This window comes from Hemiscyllium ocellatum, chromosome 13, assembly GCF_020745735.1.
Source record: "Hemiscyllium ocellatum isolate sHemOce1 chromosome 13, sHemOce1.pat.X.cur, whole genome shotgun sequence".
NCBI lineage: Eukaryota > Metazoa > Chordata > Chondrichthyes > Orectolobiformes > Hemiscylliidae > Hemiscyllium > Hemiscyllium ocellatum.
This window is the reverse complement of record NC_083413.1, coordinates 6,511,077-6,538,182: the sequence shown is the minus strand read 5'-3', so window position 1 is coordinate 6,538,182 and position 27,106 is coordinate 6,511,077. Positions and strand designations below refer to the sequence as shown.

The window sequence follows — 27,106 nt, the reverse complement described above, 5'->3', positions numbered from 1 at the left end:
GATAGAGGTGAGGGAGGAGGCGCGGGCGCAGGCCCCACAGCCCCCGCGGTGGCAGGGGAAAGCACCGAGATGGGAGGGCGAGCCACAGGGGGGTGTGGACCTGACTAGGCAGCCACAGAGGGAACGGCCCCTGCGGAAGGCGGAAAGGGTGGGGAGGGAAACATCCCTGGCGGTGGGGTTCCCCCCGGAGGCGGCGGAAATGTCGGCGGATGATCCGGTCCATGCGAAGGCCTGCAGGGCGGAAGGCGAGCACCAGGGGGCGTCCCGCCCCAGCCTTGGCCGGAGGGGCGGGGTCCGAGGGCGGAGGCATGGGATGTGGACGATACGCGCCGGAGGGCATCCTCAACCATGTGGGAAGGGAAACCGCGACCTCCATAGAAGGCCACCCGGCGCGTTCCGTGGTGGAACTGGTCCTTCTGCTCCCGCGAGGAGGTTGAGCGATTCAAAATGTGTCTTTTCAAACAATACACCAGTACTGTACCTGTCAAATGACAAATTTCCTAGTTGATGATTTGTGGAGTTTACAATTATTTGGACAGTATGTGCACTAGATATTTAGACTTTAAGAGGCTTCCTAACTATAGAATGAACATCATGAATGCTCAAGATCTGAAAGTTTCTTTCTGGGACAAAAACCATAATAACTTTAGCAGAATAACAGGATGTAACATCAAAGATGTCAATGTCTGGGATAATGCTGAAAGACAACAGACTTGCAGCAGAAACCCAGCAGACCATCAGACAGACAGGAGCAGCAACACCAAGCAGGAAGAAAGAAGAAAGAACACACAGGAAAGGAAAGCCCTAGAAGGACTCAGAAAAGACAAAAATATTGTAATCCTACCTGCAAACAAGGGACAAATGACCATTATCCTAAACAGAACACAGTACATTGAAAAAGAGAATTCTTTTTCACTTTTCTCACAGATACCAACATCTACCAGCAGGTGGAGATGGACCAGACTCCACAGCTAGAAAACCGTAACACAGCAGAACTGAAGAAACTCCACAAATCAGGTGAAATTAACAAGGCGGACCTCCAAAGAATAAAACCTGATGGATCCAATACACCCCCTTCTACGGATTACCTAAGATACACAAACCAGGGGCCCCCATCAGAACCACAGTCTCAATTCCTGGCATACCAACATAGAGACTAGCAAAGGAACTGAAATACCTAGTTGTAAACGGAAATACCTAGAAGACCATTCATGCCACTCCAATTACTCCATTCAAGAATTCCTGAACAAGATAGCAGAGGACAAAGTCATGATCTCCTTCGAACTTACGGCCATATTCACATCAATTAATGTCAACCTGGTCAAAGGAACACGGACTTCACTACTAGACGAACCAAGGACACAAACATAAGACAGCATCAACTCCATGCAAGGACAGCATCCTCAAACTAGTAGACCTGTGCCTCACTACCCACTTCACCTTAAACAACAAGGCCTACAAACAAATCAACAGGACACCTATGGGATCACCAATATCAGGATTCTTAGCAGAAGCAGTAATGCAGAGATTTGAACGAACAGCCCTCCTCACGATCAAACCCAAGCTTTGGGTCCGCTATGTCATCATGAAATCGAACAAATGGGAAGAAACTTACAATATCATTAACAACATCCTGATTGACATAAATTTCACCAAAGAGGAAGAGAACAACAACATACTCCCCTTCCTAGAGGTCACAGTGGAATGAACAGTCAAATGGAGAACACAGACCAGATATTCAACTACTGAAGTAATCATCCCAATACTAGAGCTGCATCAAGACATTATTTAAAAGGGCTACAACACACTGCACCACTTAGGAACTACAAACACAAGAAAAATACCTATACAGCATGTTCAAGAACAACAGGTACCCAATAAACACAGTCCACCAATTCTTAAACAACAAGCCCAAACAAAAAGACACAACATGCCCAGAGATTCCAGCCACATTACCATACAAAGACATCTCAGAGATGACTACCAGACTACTCTGACCCCTTGGCCCTTGACGGAAGCCCACAAACCTACCAACACACTGAAACAGCTACTGATGAACCTAAAGGACCCCATATCAACAATCAGCAAAATGAATTTGAATTTTTACAAAATACCCTGCAAGGATTGCAACAAAGACTACATCGGACAGACAGGAGAAAACTAGCCACCAAGATACATGAGCACCAACTAGCCACCAAAAGATATGACCAGCTATCACTAGTAACCTTACATACAACGAAGAAGGATACTGCTTCGAGTGGAACAACACATCCGCCTTAGTACCGGGTAAACAGAGACACATACAGGAATTCCTAGAGGCCTGGCATTCAAACCAGAACTCAAATCAATAAACACATTGTTTTGGACCCCATTTACCAACCTCTGAGAAAAAGAACCGGAAATGATATTACCCACCTTAAAAGACCAAGACACAGAAATAGAAAGCGGGACAGAACACTAGTGTTTCAACGGAGGCTCACTGATGTTACCTAGTATGGCGACAAAATGCTTGAGAACAAACCTACGAGCTCAGCAAGCAAACTTACAAAACTCATAAAAGCTGTTTACTCAGCCTGATTTTCAACAAGCATATGTATTAAATTCTCCATCAGACAGTCAGATAATAAACTTTAATTTTCAGCACTGAAATGAAGCTTTCACTAAAGTGTAGCTTTTTACATGCTATTTGATCAGAATTATAGTTTTTATTCCAGATTTCCAGCATCTGCAATTCTTTGTTTTATTTTTATGTTCTCAGCAGGTTTTTAAACAATGTATTGAAATTTTTTCAATTATCTGATCAGAATAAGGTAATTCTGCCACTTCCACCCAATAATGACTTCTAGCAGCTCACATTACCAGCTTTAATGCACCAGCCAAGATTTGTATGTTACCTAAGCATAAAATTGATGTTGTGCAAGATATACAAATATCTGTAAAGATATACACCTCTAAGAGAAACCACCCAAGTCAGAATTTAAAAAGGTGAAGGATAATCTGACCGAAACCTTCAAGATATTAACAAGAAAAGACAGGGTAGATAAACTATTTCCACTGATTGGAGATTCTAGAACTGGGGGTATAGCCTGAGAATTAGGGCCAGGCTGTTTAGGAAGCATGTCTACACACAAAGGGTGGGAGAGGTTTGGAATACTTTTCCAAAACAGCAAAATGCTAGATCAGTTGTTAATTTCAAACCTGACAGTTCAAGTTTTGTTCAGCAAATGTATTAAAGGATGTGGATTAAAGGCAGGTACATGGAGTTAGGCCACAGAACAGCTATGATATCATTGAATGGTAGAACAGGATCATGGGGCTGAATGGCCTACTCCTGTTCCTATGAAAATCAAACTGGAGGGCAAGTTGAACATCTACCCTGAATATTAAAGTAACACTGATTAGCTTACTGATGCTTCACTGCACTGTGATCTCTATTAGGGCAATTGAAAAGGTGAATAAGAAGGGTCTTGTCCCTAGGATTGGGAGTTCAAATCTATAGGGTATATTTTTAAGGTGAGAGGAGAAAATTTTAAAAAGGACATGACGGCAACATTTTTATATAGAGTTGTTAGTGTGTGGAATGAACTGCCAGAGGAAGTGGCGAATGCAGATGCAACATTTAAAAAAACATTTGGGTATGTACATGAATACTAAAGATTTGGAGGGATATTGGCCAAACACAGGCAAGTGGGACTAATTTAGTTTGAGAACAGGGTCAGAACATGGACTAGTTGAATCAAAGGGTCTGTTTCCATGCTGTTTGACTTGATGATGCTATTTAAGCATCTTGCTGTAAATTGCATTTTGAACATTTTGCAATAACATCTCCAAAATAAAAATGGTGAAATCTCATCAAAAGCAATAGAGTGTGCAAAAAAGCTAAACCAGTCAAACTATAAACATTTTTCATTAAGCTGTTGAGACTGTTAGAATGATCCTCAGGGGAAGTTGCTGAACCCAGACATTTCGGCTCAGAGATAGGAACGTTATCATTGCACCATTTGAGTCCTAGGCTGTGCACCATAATTTGAATCAAATTTCCAAACCAGTTACACTCCTAATAGTAGCCACAAAAAACAATACATTATACCCGCATGTAGTTATTCCAGTTCATGAATTGGCATTGTACGCAGAGCACAATACTATAGTTTTAGCAACTGCACAGAGTACTCTTCCTGCATTCAAAAGTAAGTTGATCCAAACAAATTTTAATCAGTCAATCAATATACCCAAAACATTTTCTAATCATTCATTGTTTACAATTCCTGCTACAAAGAACAAAACAACACATGAACATAAAATCCAAGTCTCACTGAACACAAAATGTACAAAGACGAGCAAGAGTAAGCCATTCAGCCCTTAGCGTCTGCTCCACCATTCAATATGATCATAGCCGATTGTCCAGTTTATCAATCTATTCCTGTTTACCTCATCTCCTTTAGTGACTTTAACGAAGTGCCATATCCAACTCCTTGAAATCAAATAATGTTTTGGCTTCAACTCTTTTCTGTGGCAGAGAATTCCATAGGCTCAACTTTCTGGGTGAAGAAATTTATCCTCATCTCAGTCCCAAATAATCAATCCCAGATCCATAAAATCTGACCCCTGGTTCTAGACTACCCCACCATCGGGAACATCTTTCCTGCAAATATCAAGTTTGGTTCTGTCAGAGTTTTATAGGTTTCTATGAGATTTAGATTAGATTAAATTCCCTACAGTGTGAAAACAGGTCCTTAGGCCCAACCAGTCCACACCAACCCTCCAAAGAGTAACCCACCCAGACCCATTTCCCTCTGACTAATGCACCTAACACAATGGGCAGTTTAGATTAGATTACTTACAGTGTGGAAACAAGCCCTTCGACCCAGCAAGTCCACACCGACCCGCCGAAGCGCAACCCACCCATACCCCTACATTTACCCCTTTACCTAACACTATGGGCAACTTAGCATGGCCAATTCACCTGACCTGCACATCTTTGGACTGTGGGAGGAAACCGGAGCACCCGGAGGAAACCCACGCAGACACTGGGAGAATGTGCAAACTCTACACAGTCAGTCGCCTGATTCGGGAATTGAACCCGGGCCTCTGTCGCTGTGAGGCAGCAGTGCTAACCACTGTGCCACCGTGCCGCCCAGCATGGCCAATTCACCTGGCCTGCACATCCTTGGACTGTGGGAGGAACCCGGAGGAAACCCACGCAGACACAGGGAGAATGTGCAAACGTTACACAGACAGTCGCCCGAGGATGGAATCTAACCTGGAACTCTGGTGCTGTGAGGCAGCAGTGCTAACCACTGAGCCCAGTGTTTCCTTCTCATTATTCCAGGAATCAGTCCAGTCAACCTTCACTGCAGTGCCTCTATCGCAAGAGCACCCTTCCTCAGAAACCAAAACTGCACACAATATTCCAGGTGTGGTCTCAGCAAAGCCCTGTATAATTCCAGCAAGACATTTTTGTTCCAGTTCTCAAATCAACTCGCTACAATGATCAACATAGCATTTCCTTCTTTACTGCCTGTTGCACCTGCGTGCTTACTTTCAGCTACTGCTGTATCAGAACACTCTGGTCTTGTAGCACATTCCCCTCCCTCAATTTATAGCCAGCCAATAAACTGCTTTCCTGCTGTGCTACCAAATTGGATAACCTCACACTTATCCTAGTTTAGAACCATATGAGTTTTTTAAAAGATCAAAAAACCATAAGAAATAGGAACAGGAATAGACCATTTGACCCTTAAAGCCAGCTCCACCATTCAATAGGATCATGGCTGAGAAGAAATTCTTCCTTATTGGTCTTAAATTGGCATCCTTTTGTTCTGAGCTTATGTCCTCTGGTCCTTGACACCCATAAGGAGAAACATGCTCTCAGCATTTATGTTGTCAAGTCCCTTAAGAATCCTACATGTTTCAATTAGATCACCTCTCATTCTTCTGAACTCTGAGTAGGCAGTCTCAATCTGGTTTTTTGGATTAGTGGTGCTGGAAGAGCACAGCAGTTCAGGCAGCATCCAAGGAGCAGCAAAATCGACATTTCGGGCAAAAGCCCTTCATCAGGAATCCTGAAGGGCTTTTGCCCAAAACGTTGATTTTGCTGCTCCTCGGATGCTGTCTGAACTGCTGTGTTCTTCCAGCACCACTAATCCAAAATCTGGTTTCCAGCATCTGTAGTCATTGTTTTTACCTAGTCTCAACCTGTTTAACCATTGCTGATAAGGCAATCCCTCCAGACCAGAGATCATCCTAGTGAACTTTCTCTGAACTGCTTCCAATTAATTATATATTTCTTTAAATAAGTGGACCAAAACTGCTCACAGTACTCCAGATGTGGTCTCGCCAGCATCTTGTACAGTTGCACTTCCCTATGATACTCCAATCCCCTTGATGAGGGCCAACATTCCATTAGCATTCCCGATTCCTTGCCACACCTGTGTGCTAGCTTTCGGTGTTTCATATACAAGTCCCACAAGCATATGCAATCAATTTTTTCCCCCAAATTTCACCAAGGAGCAAAGTGAATTTTAGAAGTGTCTGAATGTTTTCACTCTGGTGAAAGAAAATAGTTTAATTATCACAATAATGATTATAAGACTGTGATGTAAAGTGCTGCAATTCATAGAAATGCTGATTCATACATGTAATCTCTTATCAAACAGGTTATAGATTTATTAGGATTAAAGGTTTTTAGTCACATACGAATTCTACATTATTCAGCTATGTGGAGATTGTGACCAATGTTGTACAAGTTTGTGAACACTGCGACATGACTACTTGAAGCCATGTGCTCGGGTGGCACCACTGTACCTTCTCAATAACACAGTATACCTGCACATGTCTAAATAGCAACTATATACTTATCATAGGGCAGAAATTATGGCAGAAGTTAAAAGTTGCAATTCAATCTCAGGACACTGCATATACTCAAACTGGTTAAACCAAAAATAGATTGTGTTACTCCAAGAGAACCACAGACTGAATTACTACTAATTCCTTCCACAAAACTAATTGTACATATTTAAATATTTGCAATTTGATCATAATAGAAGTCATTTACAAAACAGCAGCTATTTTCAAAAAGCAGGTCAATCATGAATATGCTCAAGTACAAGAACTTTGGATACATGTTTTACATTGTAAGCATTACAGGATACAACACAATTGTCTGGTGAATGATGCACTATAAATAACAAACAGAAATAAGAGTTTTAATCTTAACAGCAACATGGAAAATTAAATACAGGAACATTTAAAATACACAAATAATAAATTAGTGCTCAAAAATGAAAATGATTTCTAGTTAGTGTTTTGCTTCTGAAATTGTTCCCAATGATATTATCTGCTGAAAACAGATCAAAAATAAAATGACAGATAATTGTATGAATTACAGGATGCTGAATTGGTTTGATATGGCAGACAGAATCAATGTGAACAAGGTTCTCAGTTCTCTTCACACCTTTTTCAATCCCTTTCCCATTAAGCAAGCAAAGACAGTCATAACCATCTTTGGCTTCACTTCCACCAGATCTTCAGGCAGTGCATATACACGAGTGCCTATCTTTCGTGCTACTGAAATGGCATATCTGAAAGAGATAAGCACATCATAATTGAATACTCTTATGAAGAGAAGTGCTATTTCAAGACAGACTGTCTTTTGTTTCTCATCCCTGCATTTCAGCTTCCAAGTTTTGCCTACTCCACATTTTGTGCAGTGCTTCTTGTTTACAATTATATGCATTGCTTTCAAGTGGGAAATTATATAGTGGAGAGTTTCCCACCTGTGTTACTGATTCCTTGAACATTTTAATAATTGTTTTCCACACTTTAACAATAAAATCTTTTCTGATATTTCAGTTCAGAACTAATTACCACTACAAAAGTTAATGCAAAAACCAGTAACTCCTACTCAAACTTAAGCAATGAAATCAAAATTGTAAATCTTAAAACAGTAAAAACAATTGAAAATAAAATGTCTGTCTGCCTCATCATTCACACTAAATTGACTTTGGAAGATGGGGTGAGAAGAGATGGTAATTGCATTTCAAGCAGCATTTTCTCCTGTTTACGGATCAGTAGAAAGGCTGGGTGAAATACTCACGTAAATTCTGTTGAATTTTGTTTTAGTTTAATACAAGCAAATCTGGTGGATAAAAATACAAAGAATCAAAAGGACACCTAATAGCTATTAGGTGCTGTTTTCTCAGGAAGATGTAAAAGATCCCATAACACAAGAGTCGGTTCTGCTATAATGAGTGTTTCTTCAACACAAATTGGCTATAATACAATTGAAGAATTTAGACCATTATTTGCAGAACACAAACTTTCCTTACTTGTATTGCCAAAACCAATTCCAGTTCCAGTGGTTTAAATGGTGCTGCTATTGCGCGATTTTCTTATAAGGCAAGATCGCACAGGAACGGAATTGTCGTGTTATATCAGAACAGACTGTATTCCAAAGAAGAGTAGTGGAGAGCGGGGTTGTCTCTCTCTCTCTCTCTCTCTCTCTGCTGCCCACATCCCACTTCCCTCCACTGCACACTCCACCACCACCTCCAGCCCAAATTTATTCCTCAAACAACATCACAAAAATAGATTATCTGGTGAGTGTATTTTCATGGGAGCTTGCAGAGAGCAAATTGGCTCTTTCCTATACTGCAAAGAGTGATGACACTTCAAACATATTTCACAAGCTGGGAGGCCCTCTGGCATATATAATGATCCTGAAAGGAGCTGTATAAATGAAAGTCATTTAAAAAAAAATTGTATAAACCAGATCTATCTCAACCAGAATTTGCCTAGTTTTACCATTATCCAACAAAATAGTCAAAATTCAACACAGAATCTATTTAAAGTAACTGTAATGGAGTAAAGCAGAAGGAATTACTATTCATGATCAACTTACTTAGCGTTGTTTAACTTGTCAATATCAGAGAAGTCAGTCTGTTTCACCAGCTCGTAGCGAATTGTATTAGGTGCAATAGCATCGATCAAGTCTATAACAGGCAAACTGGTGCAAATGCACTTATCCTGGAAGATAAACAACATCAAAAAAACTTAAAAGTAGATGATACAGTGGAACCAGTTTAATTGCAACCAGTCAAGACAATCTTGCAAATTATGATAAAACAATAGTTTCTATAAAATTGAATACAACAAAAGGTGGCCCAAGCTTCATTTACCTACAAACATTTACATTGTACAAGAATGCTGAATACAGATAACACCTTGAAATAGAAAATTAGATACTCATATTGGACCAAGTTTTATTTATGGTGTAAAGAACTGTGATTTTTTTTTAAAAATGGGCACTGATCAAAAGGGTTCAAATTCTACACACATTCTTCCAGTCCAAAACAAGCATCGAACCTTTCACCACCTCTTAGCTCAATGAATCAACACAGAATGTAGAGTGCACAATATACCTTCCCAACTTTGTGAATTTCTAGTTCTAATGGGTCTTATACGAAGAATGAAGCACTGTGTCAAGTCATCCATGAAATGAAAGTATAAAGCTCTGCCTCATTCAAACAGTCAAGAACCCATTCCTCATCACCCTCAGCTTCTTCTGAGGCAAAGTTTTCTTTGCTCTGTATCTGGTTCGCTTTGTCCTTATCCACTGATCCAGGTTGATCCCAGTTCCATAAACACTTAAATCATTTCCCTCCCATCAAAACACTTCTTGCATTAACACTTTCTATCTTTGTAATGTCCTCCAGTCCTACAACTCTCAGAGAATTTATCTTTCCCAGTCTGGTCGTCTCCACCTTCCTTCATCCCACCATGAGCAGCAGTACTTTCAACCATCCAGCCTCAAGCTCTGATCCTCTTATAATCATTACAGAGACATGGCTGTAAGATCATTTCGTTAATTCATCTACGTTGAAAACATCATATTCAGGATAAAATAGATAAAGTAAACTGCACAAATACAGGTTAATGAGCATGATCTTAAAGCCACTGAAGAGACATGATTGGAAGGAAATCAAAGCTAGGAATAAAGTATTCAGAGGTATGTAACTTTTCAAAATGACTGACAGGGAGAAAGGGATAGCGAGGTAGAATTGTTGGTTCCGAATGGAATGAGTATGAAGCAAGAACTTATTGTGGATCAGAAGATGTAGAACTCATGTGGGTGGAGGTAAGAAACAGACAAGGCAAGAAGGCACTGATAAGAGTATCCTTTAGGGCCCCTAACTGTAGCAATGTGATGAATCAGATAATGAGGACATTTCATGAAGGTAGCATATTAATCATAGGTAACTTTAATGTTCTTTAGATTGGGATAATCAGATTAGCAGAGGAAGCCACTGGGAAGATTTCTTAGCGTATTTGGGACAGTTTCCTAGAATTTTGTGTTATGGATCGAATGAGGGATCAGGTTATTTTGGATCTGGTGAGATGTCATAAGACGGGCTTAATAAATGATGTCAGTGCAAAAGCTTCTCTCAGAGACAGCGACCAGAGCATGGTAGAATTTAGCATTCAGTTTGAGGGAGAGGAATATGGATCAGAAACAACTGCTAAACCTATATAAGGGTAATTACAAAAGAATGCAGGCAGAACCGGCTGGAATGGACTGGGCAAGGAGTTTAGCAACAAAGACACTTGAGAAACAATGGCAGACACAGCAAAGACATATCCCAGTGAGAAAAAAGGAATCTACAATGGAGATTTGATGGATGAAAGAATCATAGTGAAGAAGAGGCCTATGATACAATAGCCGAGTATTCAGAAATGCATAATGTGATCAAGCAGAGTCAGCACGGCTTTATGAAGGGGAAATCATGCCTGATGAATTTATTAGAATTCTTTTTGAGGTAACAAGCAGGACTGATAAAGGGGAAGCAGTGGATTTAATATATTTGGATTTTCAGAAGGTGTTTGATAAGGTGTCACACATTCGTCTATTTAAGATGACATTTTACTGCCAGCAGTTTTATTCTCCTTATTTAAGGAAAGATGGAAGTAATTCAGAGGAGGTTTACTAGGAGTTATACCTGGTCTTTTGAGGAAGGGAGCTGAAAATGTGTTGCTGGTTAAAGCACAGCAGGTTAGGCAGCATCCAAGGAATAGGAAATTCGACGTTTCGGGCATAAGCCCTTCATCAGGAAGGGAGGGCTTGTTTCTATAGAGTTTAGAAGAGCAAGAGGTGACTTGATTGAAGTATGTAAGATCCTGAATGGTCTTGACAAGATTGATGTGAAAAGGATGCTTACTCTTGTGGGGAAGAGTCCAGAGCTAGGGACACTGGTTTAAAATTAAGGATCACCTTTTTACAGCAGAGACGAGGGGGATTATTTCTGGGAATTGTGCAACTTTGGAAATGGACTCATTAAATCTTTTTAAGGCAGATTGATATTTTTGTTAGGCCACAGAATTGAAAGATTTTTAGGGATAGAGAGAGATTGTGAATTTCTAAACATAAAATAGATCAGCCATGATCCTATTAAATGGCAGAACAGGCTTGAGGCATCTGATTCTAATTTCATACGTTCATATAAAGCCAAATTTATAAATGTAAGTACTTTAGAGTTTGCACTTACCTTGAAGCTCGTAATTGAGCTTCTTTTCTTTGCTTTTGCTAAAGTTTCATTTACCCATTTTATAATAATTTCATCTGTCACCTTGGACCCATCTCCAAGTTCTGACAGCACCTTCAGAGTGTACCTAATAGAATAAAATTGAAAAGTCAAAGATTAACCATTTCAGCCACACAAAAAAAGAGGAAACTTTTATGGTGTATCCCTCTTATAATTTTCTTTAGAAGAAAAGCAATTATGATTTCTGTAATCCAACAAACCAGAAATAGGATTCTAATAATAACTTGAGTACTGTGAACAGTTCTGGTCACTCTGTTATGGGAAAGATATCATTATACTGGAGAGGCTTCAGAAAGATGTACCAGGATGTTGTTGGGAATAGAGGGTTTGAGATATAAAAATAGTTAGGGACTTTTTTTACTTGAGTGTAGGAAATTGAAGGATGACCTTATTGACTTTATAAAATCATGAGAGGTATAGCAAAGGTGAATGACAAGGGCCTTTTTCCTATGGTGGAGAAGTTCAAAATTAAGGGGCATATTTTTAAGGTGAGAGGAGAAAGATATAAAAAGTTCATGAAGGTGAACCTTTGTTTTAAAATGCACAAGAGTGTGATTTGTGTATGCAATGACTGCACGAGGAAGTGGTGGATGCAGGTACAATTATAACATTTAAAAGGCATCTGGATGGGTGTATGAATAGGAAGGGTTTAGAGGGATATGGCCCAAACACAGGCAGGTGGGATTAGTTTAGTTTGGGATTATGATCAGTGTTGATTCGTTGAACCAAAGGGCCTGTTTCCAGACTCTATAACTGAACAGCACTTCATTTAAATCCAGAGAGAAGGATGCATCACCAAATGTGCTTTGCCGTGGACACTAAGAGAAGGTGAAGGGGTCAAAATACAAAACTTTCATCATCCAAATACCTGTTCCTTTATTTATTATAGGCTAAGGCATCATAACCTGCCATATCAACAAAATCACAGACTAGAGTCACCGATTCTACTTAGGAAAAAATATAAATACTTGAAATGTGAAAAGAATAAAAATAAATTTAAAATGTCAATACAGAGGAACCTGGATTATCTGAAGGACAGAGGCAGGCAATATCTCGTTCGGTTAATCGAATTCCGGGTATTTGAATGCTGGATAACATTGTTTAGCCGAGCATTGGGAGCTTGCGATCTTGCCGGATAATCCGATATTGGGATAATTGATCGTCATATAATAGAGGTTCCTCTGTGCTGGTAAGGTTAAAAGTAACACAATATCAGGTTATAGTCCAACAGGTTTCTTATACTTTCAAATAAACCTGTTGGACTATAAGCTGGTGTTTCATGATCAAGGCTTGCGTAAAGATTTGTAGCTCGGGTGCTGGTTGTTATGGTTATGGTTATGTGCCATTCTTAACTTTGTCTACCCCAGTTCAACACTGGCACCTCCACATTACCAATACTGCTAGTCAGCTCTGGTTGCAATACAGGCAAAATACTGCACATGTGCAGAAAAAACTCAGTTGGTCTGGCAGCATCTGTGGGGAAAGATACAGAATAAATTTTTTGAGTCTGGTGTGGGTGAAGTTGAGTCACACTAGACTCAAAACATTTACTTTGTTTGTGTCCACAAATGCAGCCAACTTTGTTCACAAGATGATTAACGTGTGGTTAAGAATGATGCCAACAGCCCAGGTTCACCAGAGCTAAACAGGAAACCTATAAACTACAGCAAAAGAAAAGTTCAAAATGACGCAAAAGCAGATAATGAGCCAAGAACCTACCACTGGGTAGAGCATGTGTGATGAACCTTGGAATGAAAGATGAATTAATCATACATTATTACCCCTCCCTGATGGAAGTGCTTTTCAAAACCTGGGATGGTGTGCACACAATTGTCTCGAGTCCTGAAAGAATGAAAATCTAGTATTCAAAAAATCTAATGTTCAAAATTTCTCAGGATATACTACAAAGGAATTTAGCCGAGATAAAAAAAACTGATGCAAAAGCATTTAAGAGCAAATTATATTCTGTCGTCATTGTGGGTAAGTTGTATAAATCAAGATTTATTTATTCGTTCTATCTTAACATCTTGCCAAAGAACATTTCTCGAAACAAATCAACTCAGCTTTCAGACTCTTTAGATGTTGCTGTTTAATTCAAAATCCCCACACAACCCCTGAAAGAAACATTTGAAAAATGTGAGCATAATATTTGAGTTTTAAAGACATGCATCACTGTATCAATAAAGGATTCCCTCACCTTCTCATGAGCTGCCAAATAAGTGCCAGTGTAAGTGTGTGATTGCCATCATTCAGGTCTTGCCCACCAATACCCACAAGGGAAAAGGCAGCTTTGTTTTTCCCCAGTTCAATGACATAGTTGCAGTTTTCGATCTAAAGACAGCAAGAATACACATCAGATTCAGTTGTGATTTAAGCTTATGCAAATTGGTCTCCAATGCAACAATTAGGAATAGAGCAGAACGATTTTACTGGGCTTTCAGCAAAAATTAGGTGGGGGGGCGGGTGAGAACTAAATCTGCACACACTTTATTTTCTTTCAAGTATGTAATGAATTTTTTAAAGTTTGAAGGAAACATTTCTGAAGTTATTTTCATTTGACTACCATCTATGAATCTTAAGACATTGCTGTCAAAACCTGGGCATACAGTAATGGAGGCTGTCATGAGCATGAATCCCAATGCACGCGTGAAGTTGAATTTAATGATGAAAAGGTGGTGTGATGGCAGGTAGGACACCAGAGCAGCAACTAAGTCATAGCCATTTCTAGAAACACAAATATGATTTGGTACACTTTGGGAAATTCTCTGTTGGTACAGAGCCCCTGTCCCTTTAAGAGCGGAAATACCATCTCCAAGAACTGCTGGCAAATTAGAAGGCTGGTAGCTCTTCAGTGCTAGCAGCATAACCAGAAGCAGTGGTGGAACACATTGTGATGCGAACATCTTGCTGCAGTACCTGAACATTTTCTTCACAATATTATGACTACAGCAATTCTGATAATCTGAAGGAGAGACTTCCAAAATGCTCATTGGTAAAGATGTATAGAACTAAGCCATGCATTTGACAAAGATTGGTGGTTCTAACACCATTTCAAGATGGGCGAGCTCATTTTCTTAAGGCAGCAGTGGAAAGTCCTGCAATTGGCCTTAAAGGATTCAGCTCATTGAGCAGCACAGTAAATATTTTTGGGGGAAGATACTGGAGTACTTCTGTTTCCAATTGTTATCCAGCAACTAGCTGAAAAGTCAATATGAAGACAGGATTGCCTCAGACTTGGTCTTCTAAGTTCAAATACTTTGTTGATAATAAACATCTTACTTGACACATGAAGAATGGCCACTTGCCTGGGAGGTACCTGAGAATATCTTGTGGATATGCATGTCTAATCTACTAAATTAGGAAACAATATTTTCAGATTGGGGATGAAATTTAGAAAATTTCTAAACAAAATGATTTAGATGTCAACAGTAAGCTTATTGATATGCAGATGGGGATTACTTTTTGGATAAAATGTACAGGTAAGCATGTTTCCTAAGCCTAATGATTTGGTTCAGAGAGTGAGACACAATGGACATCACAATATTTGTTTGCTACTTTTGGGTAATCAAACTTTTACAAAGAAATACTTGAGTATCAGTCCCATGTAATAAAGATTCAGGAGATTTACCGCTCCAAGTCAGACTGTTATCTCTGCAGCATCAAGGAGCCAGTATTCCATAATTACATAGAGTGAGGATGTCACCTATCTTTGACTATCTCAGGAGACACTGCTGTACCTTTGGCTGCACTTTCAGCCCCACACTGCTGAACATTGGCCACCTGTTGTGGAGTGGGAGTGATGGGCAGATCGGATAACCTCATTGTTAGCTTGTTCGCAGCTATGTCCAAGAAGGCTGTCAACAAGTACAGGTGCTGGACAGTTGACCCAATTGTTTGTCTCTCTCTGGTGTGGTTATGTCTGAACCTGGGAGTCCTTCGAGAGGAAGTATAAAATGTTGACTACTTTGCTTGAGGCTTCTGCATCTAATGAGTACTACAGTGTGCATTATTACTTCCCAAAATACTATTTTAAATTTTAAGTTTTTTTTTACAGTTCCCTTTTAAGAGATTGTCAACTAGCTAACTTGATGATGTAAATTGTTTACTAAAGAGAATATAAAGACACATGGGTGTGGAGTGCATCAGCCTCAGGAGTGTTATTGTAATTTGATAAGGTTCCTTTGCAGTTTCTCTTTTGTTGCAATGCTGCCTGAAGAGCTGACTCATTAGTTAATTAGGTTATTTCTTTAATTGCTCAAATAGCAATGAGACAGAACACCAGTGCTCCATTGGAGGCTCACTGATGTTACCGAGCATGGTGATGAAACATCTGAGAAGAAATCTTCCAGCTCAGCGAGGAAACTTACAACCTGATCCACAATCAGAGCTAAAATCTTAGCTAAAATCGCAAACATCGCTCAATGACAGTGATGGTAGGTTATATTATACACTTATAATATCTAATTTTATGAATAAATCTTAAATGAAGTCAAGATTGACATCTGGTCTTTTCCTTCAATTAACTGAAAGAAATTTAATAAGCTCATCCAGTACCATAATAGGATAACAATGACACCAAATGATAACACAGTTAATGTTCACGATTCAAATTCATGCTTAGTACAAAGACAATTAATCCTTAAAAATTAGCACAATTAGTGTTATCAGGTTGACTTAAAAAGAGATAATAAAATAAGCATACTTTCTTCATGTTAGCCCCAAGCTGTGGATAGGGAGGCCTGTTGACACGGTTCCAATCCACTGGTACAGTGACATTCTCATATAACTGGAATATTACTAAGCCATCAATCAGGTCACTGGATTAAAGCAAAACAGCAGCAAGTAAACATTTATGTACAATTTACAGAAATGTCAAAGTATAATGATGTGCACTGCCTCTGATTGGTCATGTAAGAATGCCATATCTTGTTTTTATTTCTGATTTCTAACAACTTGCAATTTTGTTTCCCTTTTTTATCAGATAAACCTGCTCCAATGAAGAAGGTGGCATGCCACACAAAATTTCTTGATTTGATCAAGGGATCTGGTGGACACTAACAAAGCAACAGCTTTGTTGCTCATTCCCAGTTGTTGAAAAGTGGGTGGCAGATCTTTCCTTTCAACTCTTTCAGCTGTTGCTCATGTTTCCATTATTACATTTCATGGATTTCTGAGCCAACCATTGGTAAATGATGCATTCTACCAGGTATTAGAATTCAGCTAACATACATGTGATTTGTGCACAGTAAATGTCTGATCTTTAGAATTTGGGAAAGGAAAACAAATCCAACAAAAACTCCAGCCTTGCTCAAGAACAATGTTGACTCTCCTCCATGACCCAACACCATATCACAGGGAGGTGATGGCCTACCATTATTATCACTAGACTTTTCATCCAGAGACCTAGGTAATATTCAGGTGGCACAGTGGCTAACACTGCTACCTCACAGCACCAGAGACCTGGGTTCGATTCTGGCCTCAGACAACTGTCTGTGGAATTTGCACATTCCCTGTGAATGAGTGGATTTTTTCCGGATGCTCTGGTTTCCTCCCACAATCCAAAGATGCGTAGATCAGGTAAATTGCCCATAGAATTCAGGGGTGTGTAGGTTAGGGGCATTAGTCAGTGAAAGTGTAAAAGTCATAGGGTAAGGGAATGGGTCAGGGTGGATAGTCTTCTGAGGGTCAGTTTGGACTTGTTGGGACGAACAAGCCATTTCCACACTGTAGGGATTCTATGATTTCTATATTCTAAGGACCTGGGTCTAAATCTGGCCACAGCAGATGGTAGAATTTCAATTCAATAATAAAAAAATGAATTAAGAGTCTAATGATGACCATGAATCCATAGTCAATTGTTGAAAACTCCCATCTGGTTCACTAATTTGGGCTGGCCTACATGTGACTCTGGACCCACAGCAATGTAGTTAACTCTTAACTGCCCTCTGGGCAACTAGAGATGGGCAATGAACGCTGCCCTAGCCAGAGATGCCCACATCCCACCCAGTAACTGCACTCGGAGTCAGAGATATATAGCACAGAAACAGACTCTTTAGTCCAACTTGTCCATGCCGACTAAATATCCTATAGGATATTTATAGGACAAACAGGAAGACAGCTAACAATCCGCATCCATGAACATCAGCTAGCCACAAAACGACACGACCAGCTATCCCTAGTAGCCATACACTCAGACAACCAGGAACATGAATTTGACTGGGAAAACACTACCATCATAGGACAAGCCAGACAGAGAACAGCCAGGGAATTCCTAGAGGCATGGCATTCATCCACAAACTCCATTAACAGACACATAGACCTGGACCCCATATACAAACCACTACAGCTGAAACTGACACCTGGAAACGGCAAGAAGATCCATCAACAGACACATCGACCTGGACCCCACATACAAACTACTACAGCTGAAACTGACACCCGGAAGCAGCAAGAACAAACCACTATAAATACCGGAAGAAACATCAAAGCAGCGCTTCACAGGAGGCTCCAATAGCACTGATGATGTTCCCGAGCCAGGGAACGAAACGTTTGCAGCAAAAACTTCCAGCTCGTCGAACAGAACCACAACAACGGACACCCGAGCTACAAATCTTCAACCAGACTTTAAATATCCTAAATAACTCTAGTCCCATTTGCCAGCACTTGGTCCATATCCCTCTCAAAACTCTTCCTATTCATATGCCCATCCAGATGCCTTTTAAATGTTGAGAAACTCACCAGCACTTTAACAAATGAATGCTACGAAACACACCCAAAGGCATGACCGTCTGATGAAATTCCCAGTGCAATGGGATTGAGTGGCATACTACAGGACTCTTTTCAGTTATCAACTGACTGGATACCTCTATGTAAAAGGGCATTCAGATCACAGACTTGACAGAATTGTTGAACACTTATTGGGTTTCTAGATTTTTGTATCCTCATTAGCCACTGGAGAGGTCTGGCAAGTAGCTAATGTTGCTCCTCTGTTCAAGAAGGGAAATGAGGATAATCCAGGAAACTAGAGACCAGCGAGTGTCACATCCGTGGTTGGGAAATTATTGGAGAGAACCTTTAGTGATAGGACTTGTGTGCATTTAGAAAGCATGGCCTAATTAGGGATGGCTTTGTGCAGGGCAGGTCATGTCTAACTAACTGGATTAAATTTTTCAATAATGTGACAAAGGTGATTGATGAGGGTAGAGCAGTGGATGTTGTCTACATGGATTTTAGTGAGGCTTTCATCAAGCTCCCTCATGGTAGGCTCATCCAGTAGTTTAAGATGCATAGGATCCATGGTGACCTGGCTGCGTGGATTCAGAATTGGCTTGCCCATTGAAGGCACAGGGTAGCGACGGAAGTGTGTTTTTCAGGCTGGAGATCTGTGAATAGTGGTGTTCCGCAGGGATCTGTACTGGGACCTCTGCTGTTTGTGGTATATATAAATGACTTGGGTGAAAATGTAGGTAGGTGGGTAAGTCAGTTTGCAGAGGAGACAGAGATCAGTGGAATTGTGGATAGTGTAGAAGATTGTAGAAGGATACAGATCAGTTGCAGATATGGGCCGAGAAATGGCAGGTGGAGTTTAATTTAGTTTGTGTGAGGTGCTGCACTTTGTACTTTTCCTTAACATTGGATCTCCTACAGTCCCACAGTTGCCTGAAAGTGGCCACACAGTAGATAAGGTGGTAAAGGTGGTGGATGGCATGCTTGCCCTTATTTGTTGGAGTATTGAACACAATAGTCAGGATGTCATGTTGCAGCTTTAATCACACATTGGTTAGGCCACACTTGGAGTGTCACATTCAGTTCCGGTCACCACATTACAGGAAGGATGTGAAGGCTTTCGAGAGGGCACAGAAGAGGTTTATCAGAATGCTGCCTGGATTAGAGGGTATGGGCTATAAGGAGAAGCTGGAAAAACTCAGATTGTTTTCTCTGGAGCAATGGGGCTGAGAGGAGACTCTATAGAAGTCTATAAAACTATAAAATGCATGGAAAGGGTTAACAGTCAGTGTTTTTCCCAGTGTTGAAATGTCTAAAACAAGGCAGGGGAATACATTTTAGGTGATGGGCGAAAGTTCAAAAGGAAACATGAGGGGCAAGTTGTTTTACAGAGAGCAGTAGGAGTAGGGAACATGTTGTGAGGAGTGGTGGTGGAGGCAGATACAGTAGGGGTGTTGAGACATTTAGATAAGCATTTAAATATTTAAGGAATGGAGGGATATGGACCAAGGGCAGGCAGAAAGGATTAGTTTAATTTGGTGTCACTTTTGGCACAGTATTGCGAACCAAAGGGCTTACTCCTGTGCTGTACTGTTCTATGTTCAAGTTGTTACAAACCTTCGAGGTTACCAATTGTCTGCTTTCGCTCCCACAGTTCATCATGAACATTCACAGAATACAATGAGTTCTACAATGGGTGAGAGATTAATTCTGCCAGTTTACAACGATGACAATATAAAGCAGAAGTGGTTTAAATAGTGCATTATGCAATATAGGCAGTTCTGAAGAACCACACTGGAGTAAAAATGTTACCTCAGTTTGTCTCTCCACAGATGCTGCCAGACCTGCTGAGTTTCTCCAGCATTCTCCGTACTTGTTTCAGATTTCCAGCATCTATAGTGTTTAGCTTTTGTTTGGCAGACTTATACACTGATGTATTCCAAAATTCTATTAGCATGGCCATGTTGTCTAGACATAAGTCTGATAGGAGATTAATTTTCTAAATCCCTTTCCAAGTGTGTTTATAATCATGTGCTTTTCCATTCAATGTGAAACTGTGTAAATCAGTAAGGTAACATAGGGTGATGGGGAAAAGGCAGGAAAGCAGAGTTGAGGGTTATTAGCTCGGCCATGAGGAGCAGGCTCAATGGTCTACTTCTGCTCCTACATCTTATGGTTTTAACTATCAGAGTTAATTTAACTTGTCTGAAAGTTGCATGACTAATGCAAGTCAATCTGCAAATCATAAACAACATCCTTCGTTACCTCTCCCACACTTAAGCAGAATTTTATGAAATCTTTTCTGAAGTACTTGAAAATTGCAAAATTGTGAACTGAATTGGATGAAGTTGAATAAAATAAAATAAAAGAACTGCACTTCCTGGAAATCTGAAACATGTGCTAGAGAAACTCTGATTCTAGCAGTATCTGGAGAGAGAAAAAGCAGAGTTAAAAGTTTAGAGTCCAGTGACCATTCATGCGAATGCTTTTTCCAGAACGGTTTCTGCATGATGGTGACTTTACTGCCCATCTTTTTTTACAAGAATATGTTCAAGGTATTGCAAATAGAAAGAGATGTGATAAAAGTTAATTTAGATAATGGACTCTTGGATGACTGAAGTATGTGTTATGTAAAAGAGGTGAAGAAACATCAGGCATGCCCCCTGTATATTTGGACACCATTAAAATAAGGGAGCAACTTTGGGTTGGACAGTGACGAAGATTATAAGTATACAATAATAGTACAAAAAGTAAATAAAATTCTATAAAATTTTGCTCTCAAAATTTGAGGAAGGTAGCTGTGTTGTGGTGGTGTCATTCAACGATCATTCCTGAACCACAAGCGATTGAATAACACTGCTGCCTCACAGTGCCAAAAAGCTGGGTTCAGTTCCAGCCTTGGATGGCTGTGGAGTTTGCATGTTCTCCCTCTGTCTGTGTAGGTTTCCTTTGGGTGCTCCAGTTTCCTCCCACAGTTCTTTTTTTGCAGAATAAGTGGATTCGCCATGCTAAATTGCCCTACAGTATCCAGGAATGTGCAGGATACGTGTATTAGCCATGGGAAATACAGGATTACCTGGAGAGGGTGCAGAGCTGGGGTATGGTGGGACGCTTTTCAGAGGATTGGTGCAGACTAGGTGGGCTGAATGACTTTCTGTATTGTACGGATTCTGTGATTCTATTGTTTTGGGTCATGGATTAAAATCCCACCTTGACAAATGATGAAATATGAATTCAATAAAAATTTGTCATAAAGAGCTCACCCAGTGGTGATCATATAACCACCGTAGTCAAAACCCATTTGTCTCATTAGGAAATGAATACTGCCATTCCTTCCTGGTTTAGTCAACATGGTCCCACAGCAATGTGGTTCTCTGGACAATTAGGGATGAGCAGTGAATGATGGCCTAGTCAGTGATACTGACAACCACTGATGAACAAAAAAAAAGTGAAATTTAAACTTGAAGTGTTTTGTACTTTGTTCATATAAGTTTTGACACATCCACAACTAGAATATTTTATCTAACCTGCTCCCAGATCTGGTGAGGAAGATTGAGGAGTCAGAGTCATAGAGATGTACAGCACGGACACAGATTCTTCGGTCTAACATGTCCACGCCAACCAGATATGCCAACTCAATCTAGTCCCACCTGCCAGCACCTGGTCCATATCCCTCCAAACCCCTCTTATTCAAATACCCATCTAATGCCTTTTAAAATGTTGCAATTGTACCAGCCTCCACCACTTCCTCTGGCAGCTCATTCCATACATGTATCACCCTCTGTGTGAAAAAGTTGTCCCAATGGTCTCTTTTATATCTTTCCCCTCTCATCCTAAATCTCTGCCCTCTCATTCTGGACTCCCCCACCCCAGGGAGGGTGTCTATTTATCTTTGCCTATTTACCCTATCCAAGCCCCTCAAAATTTTGTAAACCTCTATAAAGGTCATTCCTCAACCGCCAATGCTCCATGGAAAACAGCCCTAGCCTATTCAACTTCTCCCTATATATCAAATCCTCCAACCCTGGCAACACCCTTGTAAATCTTTTCTGAACCCTTTCAGGTTTTACAACATCTTTCTGATAGGAAGGAGACCAGAATTGCACACAATATTCCAATAGTGGCCTAACCAATATCCTATACAGTTGCAACATTACCTCCCAACTCTTGTACTCTATACTCTGATCAATAAAGGAAAGCATACCATATGCCTTCTTCACTATCGTATCTACCTGCAACTCCACTTTCAAGGAGCTATGAACCTGCACTTCAAGGTCTCTTTATTCAGCAACACTCCCCAGAACCTTACCATTAGGGTATAAATCCTGCCAATATTTGCTTTCCTAAAATTTTTTTAGATTACTTACAGTGTGGAAACAGGCCCTTCGGCCCAACAAGTCCACACCGACCCGCCGAAGCGCAACCCACCCATACATTTACCCCTTACCTAACACTACGGGCAATTTAGCATGGCCAATTCACCTGACCCGCACATCTTTGTGACTGTGGGAGGAAACCGGAGCACCCGGAGGAAACCCACGCAGACACGGGGAGAACGTGCAAACTCCACACAGTCAGTCGCCTGAGTCGGGAATTGAACCCGGGTCTCAGGCGCTGTGAGGCAGCAGTGCTAACCACTGTGCCACCGTGCCGCCCACTAATGCAGCACCTCGCATTTATCTGAATTAAACTCCATCTGCCAGTTCTCAGCCCATTGGCCCATCTGGTCAAGATCCCGTTGTAATCGGAGATAACCTCCTTCGCTGTCAACTGCACTTCCAATTTTGGTGTCATCTGCAAGCTTACTAACTACCTCTTATGCTCACATCCAAATCATTTATGTAAATGACAAAAAGTAGAGGACCCAGCACCGATCCTGGTGGCACTCCACTGGTCACAGGTCTCCAGTCTGAAAAACAACCCTCCACCACCACCCTCTGTCTTCTACCTTTGAGCCAGTTCTGTATTTAAATGGCTAGTTCTCCCTGTATTCCATGAGATCTAACCTTGCTAACTAGTCTCCCATGGGGAACCTTGTCGAAAGCCTTACAGAAGTCCATATAGATCACATTTACCACTCTTCCCTCAGTCTTCTTTGTTACTTCTTCAAAGAACTCAATCAAGTTTGTGAGACATGTTTTCCCATGCACAAAGCCATGTTGACTATCCCTAATCAGTCCTTGCCTTTCCAAATACATGTAAGATCCTGTCCCTCAGTATTCCTTCCAACAACTTGCCCAACACTGACATCAGGCTCACTGGTCTATAGTTCCCTGGATTGTCCTTACCACTTTTCCGAAACAGTGGCACTACATTAGCCAACCTCAAGTCTTCCGGCACGTCACTTGTGACTATCGATAATACAAATATCTCAGTAAGAAGCCCAATGTACAGTCATGTCTCTTGTAGTCACAGTCATATGACATAATTGACCCACAGTTTTCTGAAGTTCCTTACGTAATGGGCCAAACTTTCCACCATTTCTTTTGACACCAGTTACAAAGTCTTTTCACATGCATCTGCCTCTCAGTTATTTGCAGGACAGACAGCTGGAGAAAGGAAATGTAGAAGTTTGCAACAGTTCGAGTATAGAGTGTTTACTGATGAACCTAATGATTTTTTTTAAACCTTTGTATTGTCTACAAATGTGAGCATGCTTACAGTTTGTTTTTATATCCAGATCCTTTTTGATAGATTAGAATCAGCAAAGGTCAAAGTGTAACATGTACATGGACTTCAGTAACGTGTTTGATTAGGTTCCCCATGGTAAACTAACAGAGAAAGTGAAGTCACATGGTGTGCAGGGTGTTCTAGCTAGGTGGATAAAGAACTGGTTGAGCAACAGGAGACAGTAATAGTTGAAGGGAGTTTCTCCAAAATGGAGAAAGTGACCAGTGCTGTTCCACAGGGGTCAGTGCTGGGGCCACTGTTGTTTGTGATATACATAGATGATCAGTAAGAGGGCATTGTTGGTATGATCAGCAAGTTTGCAGATGACACGAAGATTGGTGGAGTAGCAGAAAACATAGGGGACTGTCAAAGAATACAGGAGAATATAGATAGACCAGAGAGTTATGCAGAGAAGTGACAGATGGAGTTCAATCCAGACAAATGAGAGGTGATACATTTTGGGAAGTCTAATTCTAGAGGGAATTATACAGTAAATGGAAGAGCCTTGGGAAAAGTTGATGAGCAGAGAGATCTGGGAGTTTAGGTCCATTGTACCCTGAAGGTTGCTGCACAAATGGATAGAATGGTCAGCTGGAAAAGCGCAGCAGGTCAGGCAGCATCCAAGAAGCAGGAGACTCGACGTTTTGGGCATGAGCCCTTCTTCAGGAATGAGTAAAGTGTGCCAAGCGGGCTAAGATAAAAGGTAGGGAGGAGGGACTTGGGGAGGGGCATTGGAAATGCGATAGGTGGAAGGAGGTTAAGGTGAGGATGATAGTCCAGAGTGGAGGTGGGGGCGGAGTGGTCAGGAAGAAGATTGCAGGTTAGGAAGGTGGTGCTGAGTTTGAGAGTTGGGACTGAGACAAGGGCGTGGGGGCAAGGGAAATGAGGAAACTGGAGAAGCCTGAGTTCATCCCTTGTGGTTGGAGGGTTCCTAGGCAGAAGATGAGGCGCTCTTCCTTCAGACGTCGTGTTGCTATGGTCTGATGATGGAGGAGTCCAAGGACCTGCATGTCCTTGGTGGAGTGGGAGGGGGAGTTGAAGTGTTGAGCCACGGGGTGGTTGGGTTGGCTGGTCCGAGTGTCCCAGAGGTGTTCTCTGAAACGTTCTTCAAGTAGGCGGCCTGTCTCCCCAACATAGAGGAGGCCACATCGGATACAGCGGATGCAGTAAATGATGTGTGTGAAGGTGCAGGTGAATTTGTGGCGAATATGGAAGGATCCCTTGGGGCCTTGGATGGAAGTAAAGGGGGGGGGAGGTGTGGGTGCAAGTTTTGCATTTCTTGCGGTTGCAGGGGAAGGTGCCGGGAGTGGAGGTTGGGTTGGTGGGGGATGTGGACCTGACGAGGGAGTCACGGAGGGAGTGGTCTTTTCGGAACGCTGATAGGGGAGGGGAGGGAAATATATCCCTGGTGGTGGGGTCCGCTTGGAGGTGGTGGAAATGATGACGGATGATGTGTATATGGAGGTTGGTGGGGTGGTAGGTGAGGACCAGTGGGGTTCTGTCCTGGTGGCGAGTGGAGGGGCGGGGCTCAAGGGCGGAGGAGCAGGAATTGGAGGAGATGCAATGGAGAGCATCTTTGACTACGTCTGGGGGTAAATTGCGGTCTTTGAAGAAAGAGGCCATCTGGGTTGTTTGGTATTGGTTCTTGATATCCTTCCATATCTGCCACAAATTCACCTGCACCTCCACATATCATTTACTGCATCCGCTGAACCCGATGTGGCCTCCTCTACATTGGAGAGACAGGCTGCCTACTTGCAGAACGTTTCAGAGAACACCTCTGGGACACCCGGATCAACAACCCAGTAGCTCAACAATCAACTCCTCCTCCCACAGGTCCTTGGACTCCTCCATCGCCAGACCATAGCAACACGATGGCTGGAGGAAGAGCGCCTCATCTTCTGCCTAGGAACCCTCTAACCACAAGGGATGAACTCAGCTTTCTCCAGTTTCCTCATTTCCCCTCCCCCCACCTTGTCTCAGTCCCAACCCTCGAATTCAGCACCACCTTTCTAACCTGCAATCTTCTTCCTGACCTCTTAGACCCCACCCCCACTCCGACATATCACCCTCACCTTAACCTCCTTCCACCTATCGCATTTCCAATGCCCCTTCCCCAAGTCCCTCCTCCCTACCTTTTATCTTAGCCTGCTTGGCGGACACTCCTCATTCCTGAAGAAGGGCTCATGCCCGAAACGTCGATTCTCCTGCTCCTTGCTTGGATGCTGCCTGACCTGCTGCGCTTTTCCAGCAACACATTTTCAGCTCTGATCTTCAGCATCTGCAGTCCTCACTTTCTCCTGGATAGAATGGTCAAGAAGGCATATGGTATGCTCGCCTTTATCGTACGGGATATTGAGTAGAAGAGCTGGCAGGTCATGTTACATTGTACAAGACATTGGTTCGGCTGCATTTGGAATACTGCGTGCAGTTCTGGTCGCCACATTACCAAAATGTGTGAACGCTTTGGAGAGGGTGCAAAGAAGGTTTAGGAGGATGTTGCCTGGTATGGAAGGTGCTAGCTATGAAGAGAGGTTGAGTAGGTTAGGATTATTTTTATTAGAAAAAAGGAGATTGAGGGGGACCTGATTGAGGTCTACAAAATCATGAAGGATATAGACAGGGTAAAAAGAGATAAGCTTTTTCCCAGGGTGAATGATTCAATAATGAGAGTTCACACATCCAAAGTGAGAGGTGAAAAGTTTAAGTAGGATACACGTGGCAAGTACTTTACACAGAGGGTGGTAGGTGCCTGGAACGTGTTGCCAGCAGAGGTAATAGAGGCAGACACACAGTAGATTCATTTAAAGATGCATCTGGACAGATGCATGAGTAGATGGGGAGCAGAGGGATACAGATGCTTAGGAATTGGGCGACAGGTTTAGACAGTGGATTTGGATCAGCACAGGCTTGGAGGGCTGAAGGGCCTGTTCCTGGGCTGTAAATTTTCTTTGTTCTTTGTCATCTATGTACACTGACTAACACACCTTTGTAAACCATCTTTTAGCCAACTCTGTTGCTCTACTTTGGATCTACTTTACTTCTAGTTTTGTGCAAAACCATTCATATCGAATCAATCAAGAAATTTGTGAAAGCTCAAAAAAAGTGTCAGG

At 41.5% G+C, this 27,106-nt stretch overlaps 1 protein-coding gene and 1 long non-coding RNA gene across 3 annotated transcripts in view; one reads left to right on the top strand and one right to left on the bottom strand.

Moving 5' to 3' along the window:
* LOC132821763 (uncharacterized) overlaps positions 1-17,215 on the top strand; it is a 55,467-nt gene extending 38,252 nt beyond the window's left edge. Inside the window, exons 2-3 of the long non-coding RNA XR_009645352.1 lie at positions 15,861-16,030; positions 16,579-17,215. This is a non-coding gene — a long non-coding RNA (uncharacterized LOC132821763). The remainder of the gene's footprint in view (positions 1-15,860; positions 16,031-16,578) is intronic.
* The window catches only part of LOC132821762 (plastin-1-like), a 155,019-nt gene continuing 134,556 nt past the window's right edge, over positions 6,644-27,106 (bottom strand). For both annotated transcript variants that reach the window (XM_060834514.1, XM_060834515.1), the window contains exons 12-16: positions 16,300-16,414; positions 13,795-13,928; positions 11,541-11,664; positions 8,900-9,024; positions 6,644-7,580 (exon numbers count right to left, since the gene is read on the bottom strand). In XM_060834514.1, coding sequence (XP_060690497.1) covers positions 7,448-7,580; positions 8,900-9,024; positions 11,541-11,664; positions 13,795-13,928; positions 16,300-16,414 — 631 coding nt within the window. In that variant the 3' untranslated portion in view covers positions 6,644-7,447. The remainder of the gene's footprint in view (positions 7,581-8,899; positions 9,025-11,540; positions 11,665-13,794; positions 13,929-16,299; positions 16,415-27,106) is intronic.